This window comes from Lepidochelys kempii, chromosome 7, assembly GCF_965140265.1.
Source record: "Lepidochelys kempii isolate rLepKem1 chromosome 7, rLepKem1.hap2, whole genome shotgun sequence".
NCBI classification, from domain to species: Eukaryota; Metazoa; Chordata; order Testudines; family Cheloniidae; genus Lepidochelys; species Lepidochelys kempii.
In genome coordinates, this window is record NC_133262.1 from 102,797,193 (window position 1) to 102,812,438 (window position 15,246).

General features: G+C 40.9%; 1 protein-coding gene across 4 annotated transcripts in view; it reads right to left on the minus strand.

Moving 5' to 3' along the window:
• DOCK1 (dedicator of cytokinesis 1) overlaps nt 1-15,246 on the minus strand; it is a 550,235-nt gene that overhangs the window by 105,619 nt on the left and 429,370 nt on the right. For all 4 annotated transcript variants that reach the window (XM_073354059.1, XM_073354057.1, XM_073354058.1 and 1 more), the window contains one exon: nt 4,291-4,439. In XM_073354059.1, the coding sequence (XP_073210160.1) occupies nt 4,291-4,439 (149 nt within the window). The remainder of the gene's footprint in view (nt 1-4,290; nt 4,440-15,246) is intronic.

Consider the following 15,246-nt stretch of genomic DNA (forward strand, 5'->3'; position numbering starts at 1 on the left):
GAAGGCAGAACAAGGAGACGAGCAGAAGTGAAGTGAGAGTGGAAAGCAATGGGATGGGTCCAGGGAACGAGAGCTAAAGCTTTGAGTGTGCAAAGTCGGACAAGAAAATGAATGGGAAGTGGGTCCAAAGAATGAGAGACAGAAAGAAATCAGGTGGTACAGTCAAGGTTGTAGATCAGTGGTGCCTAAACTTGTTATGGTATGGGCCACCTTTTGTAATATGGTCATCTCATGGACCACCTTCCATCCTGCTGCTACACGTGACCTATCACCACTACCTGACTAGGATTGGGACTGTAATAGTCAAAGTGATTCTCCTCACTATCTTTCTCTGGCTCTGACATTCCCTCCAGTCTTTGAATTGTGGAGTGCACTGATGGAAGGGAGGCAAGGAGGGAAGCAGAAGAGAAAAGGAGACAGCTTCTTCTATGGGGAAGCCTCAGTGGACCTTAGTGGCAAGCCCATGCTCCTTGTTTTGTGGTGTGTCCTAGCTGGAGCTGCATACAAAAGGTGAGAGAGGGGAAGTGGGCAGCATTACTTGTCTGCCCAGATCTCCACATATCATGATTTGGGAATGTATAACTTAAAGACAGTACACAATTTTACTGATCTTCTGTTCTTTCTCAAGGCTGCAAGTACAGTAAGGGTAAATACAGTCATGCTGTCTAAGACTGTTTTCACCAGAAAAGAACAATAAATACTGAAATAAAAGTAGTTTTGGTGAGAGTTGACTGTTAATAATATAGGCCACATGTTCTAGTATTACAATTCTGTGAAAAATCTATATTCTTCCCACACATTATAGGTTTACACATCTGCTGGGGAAGTGGAGCCAATTTAAACCCTTGCTGATGTGACTAATAAGGTTAGATAATTGTATTTCTGGCAGATTAGTTAAACAGCAGCAAACTATTCAATTCTAAGTTCTCTTTGCAAGCAAACCAGAACAATAACTGGCAGTTGCATGTACATAATATAACGCAGGACACACACACACACGAAGTATGAAAGCCTACCTAGGTACTGGTAATATTTCTTGAAGAAAGTATGAATACCTTTCTCACAATGCATAAATCTATTTTTGTTATTGGGAGCAGGCCACTCGCCATAACCTGTAAACAGCAAACCAGCAATGGCCTGCATGACAAGACAGGAAAACCTCTGTCTGCTCAGCATAAGAAAGGATCAGGGAGCAGGAGCTGGCTACCTTCTTCTCCAGGCTAGAGTCAGCCCCAACACTGGCTTAAGGCCCTGAATCCACTCTGCGCTAGTGGAATATTGCCAAGGTAGTGCAGGGCTCTGCAACACCCAGACAGCTTCGTGATGGGGAAAAGAGGCAAAAGGTCTGGCTGCTGTTTAGCTATACCAGTGAAAACTTCCTCTACTTCGAGGTAATTCTCTACTGGCCATATACAATTGCCTTTCAGCCCCTTTGGGGTACAATCTAATTAGAGGACCAACCCACTGAGTTGGATGTTGAACATAAAAATCTTTTTGGTGAGGTATAAAGTGGCACACATGTATCGAAAGTTGAAGTTAGACAGGGGTATTTTAAAACACATACCCACTGATTAAACAATGTGGCTATGTCACATTCTATGCCAAATATAGTCTAAGGTCTTGCATAAATGCTGGAGTTTAACACCAGCACACAGATGTGAACACAGTGATGTGCCTTGCAAAGTATAGATCTCTTGCACTTATACATGAAACTATGAACGGACAGATTGGATATTTTCTGTTAGATATAAATATGCATTCTGAATGTATTGTACAAGGAGCTTATATATATTATGCTAATATTGTATTCATAATGAAGCAAGCTCTTGTGACACAAGGATATAAATATACGGAATATTTCTATCTAAAATCCAAAACATCTGTGGTTTAAGCATGAGGCATATTTCTTCTCAAAAAGGGAAGAAAGTTTACATTAAATATTTAAGTTGTTCATCTATTAAAATCACCAGATTATTCTATGCAAAGAAATATAGAGCCATAAATTAAACAATAACGCATCCTTATATAGTTCATGATCCATACAGTTACACAAATAAAACAAACAACAAGTAACAAAAGTAAGCCTCTGACATGAGAATGTGTAAATGGTATCTCATTGAGCACTTCAGATTTTTGTTTTGTTACTTTTCATTATGGCATAGTTACACACAACGTTAACATACTACACAGTACGTTACTTATTACTGCAATAACATCAGAGATAAATATAAAAACTGATTATTGAAATTGAATTGAATCAAAATACTGATCAAAAGTTCCTCGTTCATTGCAATGCAACTGAAAATTAATACAGCTAGTCATGTTTTATATGTTTAACTGATTCCTTGTAGACATTCATTTATTTTGGTTATAGATATGTTAGAAGCTTGTTATGAATATTAACTTATGAAAAATAAGTCCAGCACAGAATTAGATTAGTCCCCATCCAATAACTACCCTGCACCTTTAAGCAGTGGGTAGGGGGCATATTTGGCTGGCTGGCCAAGTGAAGGGAACAGTGCTTTATGGAGGGGCATCTTTCAGGCCTTGCTATCTCTGTACAGATGAGTGATAGACACACACCAACTCCTGAGTCCTCATAGACTCTAAGGCAGAGGTGGGCAAACTATGGCCCATGGGATGATCCTGTCTGGTCCTTGAGGCTAGCCCCCAGCCCCTCCCGCACTGTTCCCCCTCCCATGCAGCTACGCCGCTGCACGGGCAGTGGGGCTGCAAGCTCCTGCCGCTCTGAACGGCACGGTAAGGGGGCGGTGGCATGCACGGCGGTGGAGGTTGGGTAGGGGGCCCCGGAGGGAAGTCAGGGGACAGAGAGTGGTTGGATGGGGCTGAGGTTCTGGGGGGCGGGGCGGTCAGCGGTCGAGGAACAGGGGAGGTTGGGTAGGGTGTGAGAGTCCCGGGGGGCCTGTTGGGGAGGGGATACGGGGTGGGCAGTCAGGGGACAAGGAGCAGGGAGGGGGGTGGATGGGTTGAGGGTTCTGAGGGGGGCAGTCAGGGGGCGGGGAGGGGGAGGGGGCCAGGCTGTTTGGGGGGCACAGCCTTCCCTACCCGGCCCTCCATACAGTTGTGCACCCCGATGTGGCCCTCGGGGCAAAAAGTTTATCCACCCCTGCTCTAAGGTCAGAGGAACCATCATGATCATCTTTCTGACCTGCACACTTACTCACCCACTCCTTTAATAGACCCCCTAACCTCTGCTTGAGTTACTGAAGTCCTCAAATCCTGATTTAAAGACTTAAAGTTACAGAAAATCCCCCATTTACACTAGGTTAAACCTGTGTGACTTGTGCCACATGCTGCAGAGGAAGGCGAAAACCCCCCAGGGTCTCTGCCAATCTGACCTGGGGGGAAATTCCTTCCTGATCCCAAGTGTCCCTCTGAAGCACCTAGCCTCTTATCCACTGAACACTCACAGAACTCTCATATTCTCTGCTCCGAAAGGATTAGTATTCACCTGATGACTAGATTCAGCTCAAGAGCATCACACTGCTTAACATGCAGTATTCAAGATATATTTATTGTGAAAACAGGAATATGTTTATTATCAAAGAGAGATTCAAATGATAGCAAGAACCAACACTGGAAACAAATGGTTACATGCAAAACAAAATTATAAGAAACTTTTTAGAGTCTAAACTTAACTCACACGACATTATCCCATCTCCTACAGGTTAGCACACCTCAAAGTTCTTTTCCTAGAGTTTTCAACCAAGATAGCAGAGATCCTCCTTTCTTAAAATCAAGTCCACTAGTAGCTTGTCTTCTTAGATTGAAGGATGCCAGGTGTACCTCCATACCCTTAATTATTCTTCTAAAATTCATTGTCTTTATTCAGACAGGATAATCCCTATTGTTTTTGTTTTTTCCTGCAATGTATACATTAGCTTTAACTCAGTATAACAATAGACTTCCATTGTAAGATACACAATACACAATCATCAACCACGGCGATAAGCGTCTCCCACCTCCTGTCTGGAGAAGTCTGTCTCAATGTATGCTACCTCTCAGCAATCTATGTTTATCAAGAAGGACTTAAGAACATAGTTTTCAGTATACACACATCACTCCTTACACATTATCTCCACATATATTTTGTAATGGCCATGATGACCAGAACGCATGCTTTCTTAGAGAGCTTACATGACCCCTTTTGGTGAACCCTGAGGATCACTGTAACCCTATGTGTATCTCTGTGCCTTTTACCAGTGGGCATCAAAATGTCCTTGCATAACACTCACAAACTTAAAATATTTGTAGCTAAACAATGCTTACCATTTGGAAGCTTCTGGTAGAATGAAACTCGCACTGCATCATGTCAAAGAATATTGGGATTGTAGCTTTTCGAAGCTCAGTTTCAGGAATCAGTGTCATTTCCAACATAGGTCCAACCATTTCTGGGATGAATTTGATCTTATGTTGACCTTTTGGGGGGAAAATGTACTTCAGAATTAATGAAAAGCCACCAACAGTGCTACAAGATTACCTTAAAAAATGCTACAGTGAATAAGCTTTGAATATCCTGAGCGTAAGAATGCATTTCTTGATTTTGGGCTCAATTTCTTAATTGCAATTTATGTCTTAATGTAAGTCACTAACCCTCAGAAAGAGAAGTGAACTCTGTTTTTAAGGCTGAGTAAAACTATTAAAGAACTGTTCAAGAGAGAACCACACCAAAGCTTGCTATACTTCCCTAAACCAAACAAATTCACACACATCCATATTACACATTAAGTATTTGAGTTACATCATGCAAATAGGATGGAAGAGGGGGAAAAAGCCGATTTTAAATTATTTAAAATTCCATACATTTCCCAGTGTTACAAAATGTGACACTCTATCAAAATGTCATTATGACTGCATACTTACAGCCTCAAGACATGAAACATCATCTAAGACAGGTCTAGATTATGTCTTCTTTCTTCCAGAGTTGGTTTGACTGGCTAATTTTATTTTACTTTTTTCTTCCCAAATGGAAACTGTACCTCCCCAAATTCTTCCCCCTCACAGATTCAGAAAGTAAGTTCTTAACAGCAACTTGAATACTTATAAAAATTAGACCATTTAACGAAAAACATCTAGTTACTGCAAGCAGCACTCATATTCAATATTCTATGATATTAAGGAAGGAAGAATGGATATCATGCACAGTAAATGAAATGTAAGACAGATTTGGGGGCGCTGGGTAGGCGAATATATAGAAATCTTAGAAATATGATTGTATTCCAATCGCAGCAATAAACTTCCTGGTGTGACTCTGAAAAAAATCACTTAACCTCTCTAGGCCTCAGTTTTCACATCTGTGAACTGGGGTATGTAGTGAAGTGAAGACTCACCAGCCTGGCACCTCCTGCCTGTCGTCTGGGAATTAGTTTTTTTCCAGCACACAGAGCACCCTCTGCAGGCTGGTGTCTTGCCTGCCGCTGGCCCCGTGTCCCTGCCGGACCCCGGTGCCCTTTACCTCAGGGTTCTACCCCAGCAGTACCTCCACGCTCTGGGTCTTCCCTCCCAGGGGAACCCCCGACCCTCCAAACCCACCTTGCCTCAGTGGCTACTGCCAGTCGTCATCCAGCCCCCTTTCCCTGGGGCAGACTACTGTCGGTAATGGACACTCATCACTGGCAATGGGGTTGGTTCGGCTGCCTCTACCTGTCCCCGGGGTTGCACCTCTGCAGCCCCAGTATCTGTTTAGGTGTTGACCAAGGCCTCAGCCTGGGGAGTTGCCAGGTTGGAGCTTCCCAGCTCCTCTTGCCCTTTTCCCCAGCACTGCCTACTTCAGGAACTGTATGTTCCCCAGCAGCTAAGCCCTCTCCCTCCAGGGCTGGAGAGAAACTCCTCTGCCTTCTGGCCCTGATTGGCTCCCTGGGGCTGCCCTTTCCTAGGGCTGTTTTTAATCCTTTCAGGGCTGGAGCGGGGTGACTGCCCCGCTACAGGGTAAATAATGATTACCTAATTTAGAGGAGTGTTGTGACACTTAATCTCTTAATATTTGTAAAGTGCTGTGAGATCCCTGTATGGAAGTTGCTATAGAGACCCAGTCTATTATAATACTGTACACTGCATGGAACACTAAAAAAAAAATCAGTATATCATATTGATTTTTAAATTAAATGTAATATCTATATGGAAGAAAAATGCACATTATAGCATGAATTCACATAATCTGAAATTTCAAACACATACAACCATGGAGCAGTATGTAATACAGTGTGTTCATTAACACGCTTGTCCTCATAAGATTACTGTAGTAATCGCTGAGACAGTATTCATATTCATTATCAATTTTAGTTGTGATTGCAATTAACATTAACATTAGATCATTTAATACATGAGGTGATCAAGAAGAAGAACCTTAGTAACAAAATAGCAACATTATAATCATTTTATTTTTTTCAACAAATAAGTTGCTTTATTTGCTTTCTTGATTGAGAATTTAAATTGAAAGCAGCAATGGCAGAACTTTAGATATACCAGGAGGATGAAGGGATGATCACTAGCAGCCAGCATGGATTTACTTAAAAACAAATTGTGCCAAACCAATTTGATTTACTTTTTTGACAAGGTAACTGGTTTGGTGGACAGGGAGAATGTAGTGGACGTAATATACCTGGACTTTAGCAAGGCTTTTGACACAATCCCACATGACATTCTCATAAGCAAGCTGGAGAAATGCAGGCTCAGTAGAAATACCATTAACTGAATACATAATTGGTTAACACAAACAACGAGTAACTATTAAAGGAATTATGTCAGATTGGAAGGAGGTTTCAAATAGGGTTCCCACAGGGATCTGTTCTGGGTCTGGTATTATTTAACATCTTTATTAATGACCTGGATATAGGAATAGAGAGCATACTGATCAAATTTGCACATGACGCAAAGCTCGGGAGGGTGGGAGGGGGGGCAGGGGTTGCAAACAATTTGGAGGACAGAGCCAAAATGTAAAGTGATCTTGATAAATTGGAGAACTGGCTATAGACAACAAAATTAAATTCAACAAAGACAAATGTGAGGAGCTACACTTAGGGAAGACATACCAAATGCACAAATACAGAATGGGGGATAATTGGAGTGACAGCAGCACTGCTGAGAAGGATCTGGGAGTTGTGGTGGATCACAGCCTCAACATGAGTCAACAATGCAATGTGCTGTCGCAGAGAAAGGAAATGCAATTTTGGGTTGCATTAACAGAGACATAGAAAGTCACAAGAGGTGATAGGACCTTTGTATTTGGCACTGGTTAGGCCTCAGCTGGAGTACTGGGTCCAATTTTGGTCACCACTGTATAGAAAGGATGTAGAGAAAATGGAAAGGATTCAGAGGTGAGCGACAAAGATGATGAAAGGGATGGAATGCAAGCCATATGAGCAAAGGCTGAAGGAACTGGGTATGTTTAGTTTGGAAAAGAGGAGATTAAGTGGGGGGGGGGAGGGATCGGGGGAGGTGTGTGAACATGTTAACAGTCTTCAAATTCTTGAAAGACTGCCATAAAAAAGACGGAGAAAAATTCTTCTCTCTTTCAACAAAGGGCAGGACAAGAGGAATGGGTTCAAATTATAGCATAGCAGATTTAGATTATATCTCAGGAAAACTTTCTAACTGTAAGAACAGCAGAATAAACTGCCTAAGGAAGTAATGCAAGCTCCTTCACTGGAAGTTTTCAAAAAGAGGATGGATAGCCATCTGACTTGAATGGTTAAGACACAACAAATCCTGCATCTTGGCAGTGGGTTAGAGTAGATGACTCTTGCAGTCCGTTCTAACCCTATGATTCTATGATATACCTAAGATCTTATTAGCATGTTTGTAAGAGATCGATTAGTGTTTGACAACGTGACCCTGCCAATGTTGAATGCTTTTGAGGAGCATGCAAGTAAAAGTTGTAAAGCTTTCTATTCTATTCTATTCTTTTTTTTTTTTAATGTTATTACCTTCAGCCTCTCAGGTGACAGTTTTCTTGTATTATGCCTGAAAAGTGTCAGAGCCAATATTTCAGAGAACAAATGATAGTGACAAAGTTATTTGTCAGGAGGAACATCAGTGTCATGAAGTTCTCTATCTGTCACAATGAGTTTTTCACTGCTCCAAGCTTAAAGATACATAGCAAACAATGAGTATCTTTTGAGGACTAGATGTGAAAAATAGCAAATTTCAAAAATAATGCATTTTAAATCTTTGATTACTCTTCCTTTTCTGTAACAGAATATATTGTTTCTGTCCAAACAGAAAGTTACACAATATCTCAGCTGAGTGACTAACAGCTACATATCTTGACTATGCAGCTTTGAGTCCAATCCTGTGAGGTGCTGAGCTCCTCATAAAAAGTACTGACATTTATGGGAGCTGTGGGCACACTCAGGACTTGCTCCAGACCTCATACGTTCAGGTCCTTTACAGGTATCAGCAGAATCTAGGGAAATTGCTGCTGTAAGTATTCAGTCCTTTTGTTATTTAGAGTGCATTATATTCACAGCAATCCTCTCTCACAGATAATAATCAACAGAGTTTTTAAATCAATGAGGACAGGGGAGGTTTTCAGCAAGTGAAATACAAGAGAAGAACATGGGGGAAAAGGGGAATAAAAGTGATTAGCAAAAATATTAAAATTATTTGTATAATTTTGTATAATTTAATCTGCTTTCTGAAGCCCATTTAGCACTTCACCTCATCTGCAGAGTATGTAGGTGGCTTCCACCAGAATTTACACTCTATGCTACATGGAAAAACAAGTACAATAATCTGTAAGAACTGTGGAGTCAGCACTCTCCCTGTTTTGGATGCTAAGCATATTGCCTCATGAATCAGATCTACTGTAGCCACCTGAGATTTAAGACACAAAGTACATTCTTAAATATAAGGGAGTTGAAGAGGACCACAAAAAATCAGGGTAGAGCAAATGAAAATTCTAAATAATCCTCCTCATTATCCCAAATTTACATTACACAAGGAATAATAAATATTTTGGCTTGTTCAGTAAGATGTGAGCAAACCATTCAAATGGAAGCAGGTATAAGCCTCTCACTGACACCCTTCTAACCATAACTAAAATTATACACTATATGATGTATTTCAGTAAATCAGTCAGGTACAGAAATACACGTGTATTTGCCATGACAACATGATCCAATGCAATGTTGTGCCACAATATAAAATGTTACAGACAAAATACACAAGGAAACAATCTTATTCTGGGACCTAACAGCATCTACTCCAGCTGTCTGTCACATACAAAGCATATCCTGAGATAAACAAGTGAGCAGGTTTTTTTCCCCCGAAGCATGAGAGCTCCCATGTACAGATTCAAAATGTGACAGGTTTAGAAGAAAATTTAGTACTCTTGTCTTTGGCAAGGTAATATAATGTGCAGCTGCTTTAAAACGATAGGTGAAACAACACTTGCTGTTAAACAGCATGTACATTTTTGCTTTATTTTGGTCTCTGCTTTGCTGTGGTGCGCACTGCCTCTTTTAGAGTGCTTTCAGCATAGAGCCTTATGATAGATAATAAATTAATTGTATCAAAAAATAAGATATGGAAGACGTTAGATAGTTATGTGTTTTTCCTCATCTCCCCCACTTACCCTACATTTTAATTTGGGTCACAAAATCATTGAATAATATTCTAGTAATTTCATACCTCACTTGGGGTCAGATCTGAGCATGTATGACTAATTCAGAAAATGGTAAATATAATTACTTCTATTTGTGTTAGACTCAAAGTTCAGGTCTATTTTTGACCTTGACTTTCCCTCCAACAAAATTAACATCTCTGTCAAGATACCTTTCTTGACATCAAGTATTGGGGTGAAATGCTGGACCTATATGTGACTAGCACACTGATGGGGAACGCAGAAATAGCAGTAATTTTGCTATATTCTGGGGAGTTTCACGTTTGAAAAGTAGACCTGGTTAGTTCAGATGTCAGCATTAAAAATATTTTCATTATTTTTTCCCTCCATCAGCTTTATTGAGAATGGGATCAAGGTCTAGTTTTCAAATAATTACACTTTCTTTAACATTTCACTATTCTTGACCCCCAAAACTGCAGATCAAGAGGCACAATAGATACTTTGCAAAAATTTGAAAAAGGGGACATTTAAAAACCCTTTATATATCAAAAAGCACTTAATTTATTTAAAAATGTTCAGACAACGAACATTCTAGTTGTCAGTAAAAGTGAGCCCTAAAAAAATTCTGAAGGTTTGACACTTTTAAAAATGACCAGGGGTTCAAAATGAGCCTCATAAATTGAATAATATTACAACATTAATAATGGAAAGGCCATAAGAAGACAAACACATAGCTGCAGAGCTGGAGTTAGAGCCTTGGGCAGGCAGATTCAGCATACTGTAAGGCCTCTGTCACTTAAGCCAAAGGAACATATTTGCCAGCACTAAAAAAAAGACCCATTTAAGTTCTTTCAAAGCAGCAACTACACAATAGAATGCAACCTCAAAGGCAGTGTGGCTTTCTCTGGTCATGTGGGAAGGTGTTGTGGCCCCTTTAAGGGTTCCCATCTCCTTCAGATTGGAAGGGAATCATCACCTGGGCTAAGGCTGGCCAGAGGGGCTCAGATAAGTCATTGCCCCTTGCAGACAAGAGGGAGGAGCTCTTTCTCACATCTGGAGCAGCAGCATCCAGTGAATCAGAGTTGGATCCTTTTTATTTTTGGGTCTCCTGTGGGTATTGCCCTAGTTGCCTTTTTTTGGGACAGGGAAGGAATTTCCCCCTCCCTGCCAGACTGGCCTGAGAACAGTGGTTTTCTTTGCCTTCCCCACAACAGCTTCAGACATGGCTGAGCAGGTCACGAGGTTCAGTATAAGCTATCACAGCTTGGCAGGTGATAGGTATCCAGTGCAGATACTCATTCCACAGGGGGGACGTTCCAAAATAAACTGGAGCTGAAAATGAACTTAGGGGAAGGTAAGAAGCTGGGGAATCTAGTATCTGATACAGCGAGGAGACACCCTTCTTTGCCAGGAACTTAACCCTTATGCAAGTGGAGGGAGGTGGGGTCCCAGCAATGGGCTGGGACCAGGTTTGGATGAGTGAAGAAGGAGTGATGACCTGCACTGTACAAGTTATTGCTGGATAGTTCCCTAATGAGCTAAGTTAGAATCATAGAATATCAGGGTTGGAAGGGACCTCAGGAGGTCATCTAGTCCAACCCCCTGTTCAAAGCAGGCCCAATCCCCAAGTTAATGAAGTTGTGGCCCAATTAAACAGCACCTCTCACATCTTGTCATTTTCCTTGAGTGTCGGGGACAGTTTGCTCTGACATACATATGGTGCCTAAACCTGCTCCTACTAAAATCAATGGCAAAACCTCTCACTGATGTGAATGATGGGAACAAAAGAGGGTCTGTAACTACCACTGAAATCAGTGGGACTTGGATCAAGCCCAGACCTACACACAACAGAAAACTGTTGACACCCTTGATTAATTACAACTTATTATTTTTTTGTTTCTTCTCTCATTTTTTTTTTTACTACTTCAAACTTTTTGATTAAAGCCCCCAGCCTTTAAGTTCGGGTGCTGTTAGCTCATGAGTCTCAGTAATCAAAGCTGTCACTGTGTCACACAGGGAGAGAAGTTCTCCCTCAGATAGCCAGGACCTGAGTAGTGTATAATTAAATTGTCTGTATGGAGTTCTTTTTTATATAGGCTCTTAAACAACCAAAACAGGCTTCAACAAAGATTATACTCCTAGAGTATTACAGATATTTTAAATGTGTTGAAACTTATGCATTGCTGCTTTCTAGTACAAGAGGTTTTTTTGCTATCTGTGTATTTGGCACGGACACCACAATAGTAACATATGGTGAAAAGATGGATATTTCTGGTATTCTTTAAATAATTTCAAATAAGCCCATTACTTTGCCTTGTACTGGTCTTCACTGACGCATATAAAGTATGCCACAGTTGCTTTGCACCTGCTCTGGGCTACAGAGCTCCAAACCACCAGATATGAAGCCTTAATCACAATATTTGCAGTCATAAACTGACAAGATAAAATGGGAAATTTCCAGTCTGAACTTTGTCATTTATTTTGGATATCAAAAGTCACAGTTACTTGGTTTCATCATATTTTTTGTACAATGATAGAATAACGTTATAAACATGTTCAAGGACATACAGAAATAATAACTTTTCACTTTTTGATTTTGTTTCGGAGCCATATGCAACAGTGATTTGACTACTCAGTGTAATAAACACTGTCAGACATAAAAATGTCGGTAATAATAGGAATCTATTTATTACCAATGGTAATTCAGTATTCTTAATCTTTGCTCTGAAATATATGGAAGTAATGCAGAGCCAGGGAATAAGCAATACCAGCATACTTCTTCCACCAGTAATAAGAGGGAGGTGGAATGAGGAAAGATTTCTCTTCAATGGAAGGTGCAAAGTGCTAGTTGGAATGGGATCGAGTTTCTAACCTGATAGTTAACTTACTCTTTCCCCTTTTGTTGGGGGAAAAAACCAACAGTTTACCAAGTCCCCTAACATGTGAAACTCCAGCATAAATTAATAATAATACTGTGCTCATCTACAGTATGTTGCAGCTAAGGATCAAGCACAAATAATAAATAATCAGAGCCTCACAATACCTCTGTGAGGCAGGTAAGTACCATAATACCCATTTTACAGGAGGCACAAAGCAATTGGGTGACATGTCAAAGGTCACCCAGAGTCAGTGACAGGAGTAGATACTAAGAGTCCCAATTCATAGTCCCATTATCTTTATTTAAAAGGAAGGAAGGAAATGAGTCACAGAACTACTGGCCTGCACTAATATGAACATTTTAAAGGGGCAGTACATGCTTGGTGTAAACATATTTCAAAGGGAACATTTCATTCTGCCTTGAAATAACAATCTGATGGATGGAGAATCTGGGTGCTCACAGGCTACACACAGTGAATGATGTGCGTATATAAAGATGTAGATTTTACCTTTTACTTTTGTAAATTTCTGGGGAGGCGCGGAGGTTTAAATATTGCCTTGGCAATAAATGCTGTAGAAATTAGTAAAATAAATAACAGATAAATAAATAGCCTTAAGTTGGAACAGTGAAAGAAGACTTCGGTGAAAATTCACAGAGACTGAGCTTTGCTGACCTGACATAAGGGAACGTAATATTGATTTTGCTATCTGTCTGTCAAGTCATATATTATTGTGTACTCTGCTTTATTTTGGTCTCCAGCCACTAATTCACTACACCTTTAACAAAAAGAGAATTCCGCTGTTCTCAAAAAGGCCTCTTTTTTCATCACTACATAGCCCTGGCAACAGAGTGAATGGGAACACTTCCTCCACGTCACATAAATATGCACGGTTTCTCTCTTTATATATGCTGCACTATTTTTTAAAGTTTCATCAAAAATGGTTTCGCTATTTCTGAGAATGAAGTTACTGCAAAATAGGTGTATTTTGCTAATTTTAAAAAATCTGATAATTTTATGAACAGCTCTAGTGCCTCCAAAGTTTGGGCCAGGAACTCGTGATTTGGCAGATGGAGAGTCCTAGAGTCACAGTGACATCGTCTGTTTTTCCCGTGAAATTCCATCCAGGTATGGCTAACGTTATACCAAAGGAATATTGCCATTTGTATGTGCACAGCAGAACTTGTACAATGTGCCTTAATTTTCTGAAAATTCCAAATGTGTTGTGCATGCTCCCAGGCCCCTGCTGATTCTCCATCGTCATTCTGAAGTAGCCACACAGAAAAAACAGTTGCTGACCTGTTCTATAACTCTTGTTGTTTGATAAGTGTTGCACATGTCCATTCCACTTCAGCTGAGTGTGGGCACAGAGCATCAGAGTTGGAGATTTTTCCCTTAGTGGTATCTGTTGGGGTGGAGCATGCACCCTCTGCTGCCTCACACTGCTGCATGATGGTATAAGGGGTGGAGCTACTCTCAGTTCCTTCTTACCAGAGACACTGATATTGAAGGAAAGGAAGGTGGTTCATGGGTCATTTTCATTGCACATGTCCATTCCACTTCAAGTAACTCACAAGTAGTTCAATCTGGAGGTGGGACTGGAGTCTACCTGAACAATGACTGAAGGACTATCTGTCCAAATTTTCTGTCTTTTTAGGAATGCTGAGAAATGGCACAATGAGTCACAAAGGTACGTACCGATGACCAAGTTGCAGCCCTCCAAAGGTCTAATGTAGGCGCTTGAGCCAGATAAGCTACAGAAGTTGCTGGAGATCTTGTGGAGTGTGCTAGCACTCTGCTTGGTGGGGTTATGTTGGCAGTGTCACAGCACACATGATTACAGGAGGAAATCCATAACAAAATCCTCTGAGTGGAGACGGGAGGCCCTTCATCTTGTCTGCAACTGCCATGAACAGTTGAGATGAGGCCCAAACTAAGGCCTGACCAAGTAAAAAGGTAACACCCTTCTGACATCTAAGGTATGGAATTTCTCTTTGTCCTTATGAGAATGAGGCTTACAAAAGAAAGCAGGCAAGTATATCACTTGATTGAGGAGGAAGTCCAACACTACTTCAGTAAAAATTTTTGGATTCAGGCACAAGTATACATTGTCCTTATAAAAGACTGTGTAGGGAGGGTCAGCTACCAAAGCTTGTAACTCCCCACTCTTCTCGCAGGGGTAATTGCTACCAAAACCACCACTTTCACGGATATATGAAGGAAAGAGCAAATAGCCATTGATTCAAAGGGTGGACCCATCATCCTTGATAACACAAGATTTAAATCCCAGGGAGGGATAGGATCCACCACTTGGGGACATAATCTGTCCAGACCTGTTAAGAACCGGAACTCAATCACCTTGCAGTCTACCTGGCTCTTGAACCAACCTCTCACCAACCTGTTGTTCAACTACGGGAATATGTGTACTCCTCTTTTTCTGAAGAACACAGCCACTACTGCTATGCATTTTTAAAATACTCATGAGGCCATGGATAGGCCAAATGGCAGGACTGTAAATTGATAAGGGAGGTAGTTGAGCAGAAATCTTAGGGATCTCCTGTGGGTTTGATGGATAGCCACATGGAAATACACATCCCTCAAGCTGAGGGCAATGTTGCTGGGATTCAGGAAGGGGATACTATAGGTTAGGGTGACCATACACACTTATTTTGTTTATATATTTGTTCAGTTCTTCACAGGTCTAGAATGGGTCTTAGGCCTTCATTTGCCTTTGAGATCAGGAAGTAAAGTGAATAAAATCCTTTTCTTTGGTGGAGGGCAGGAATG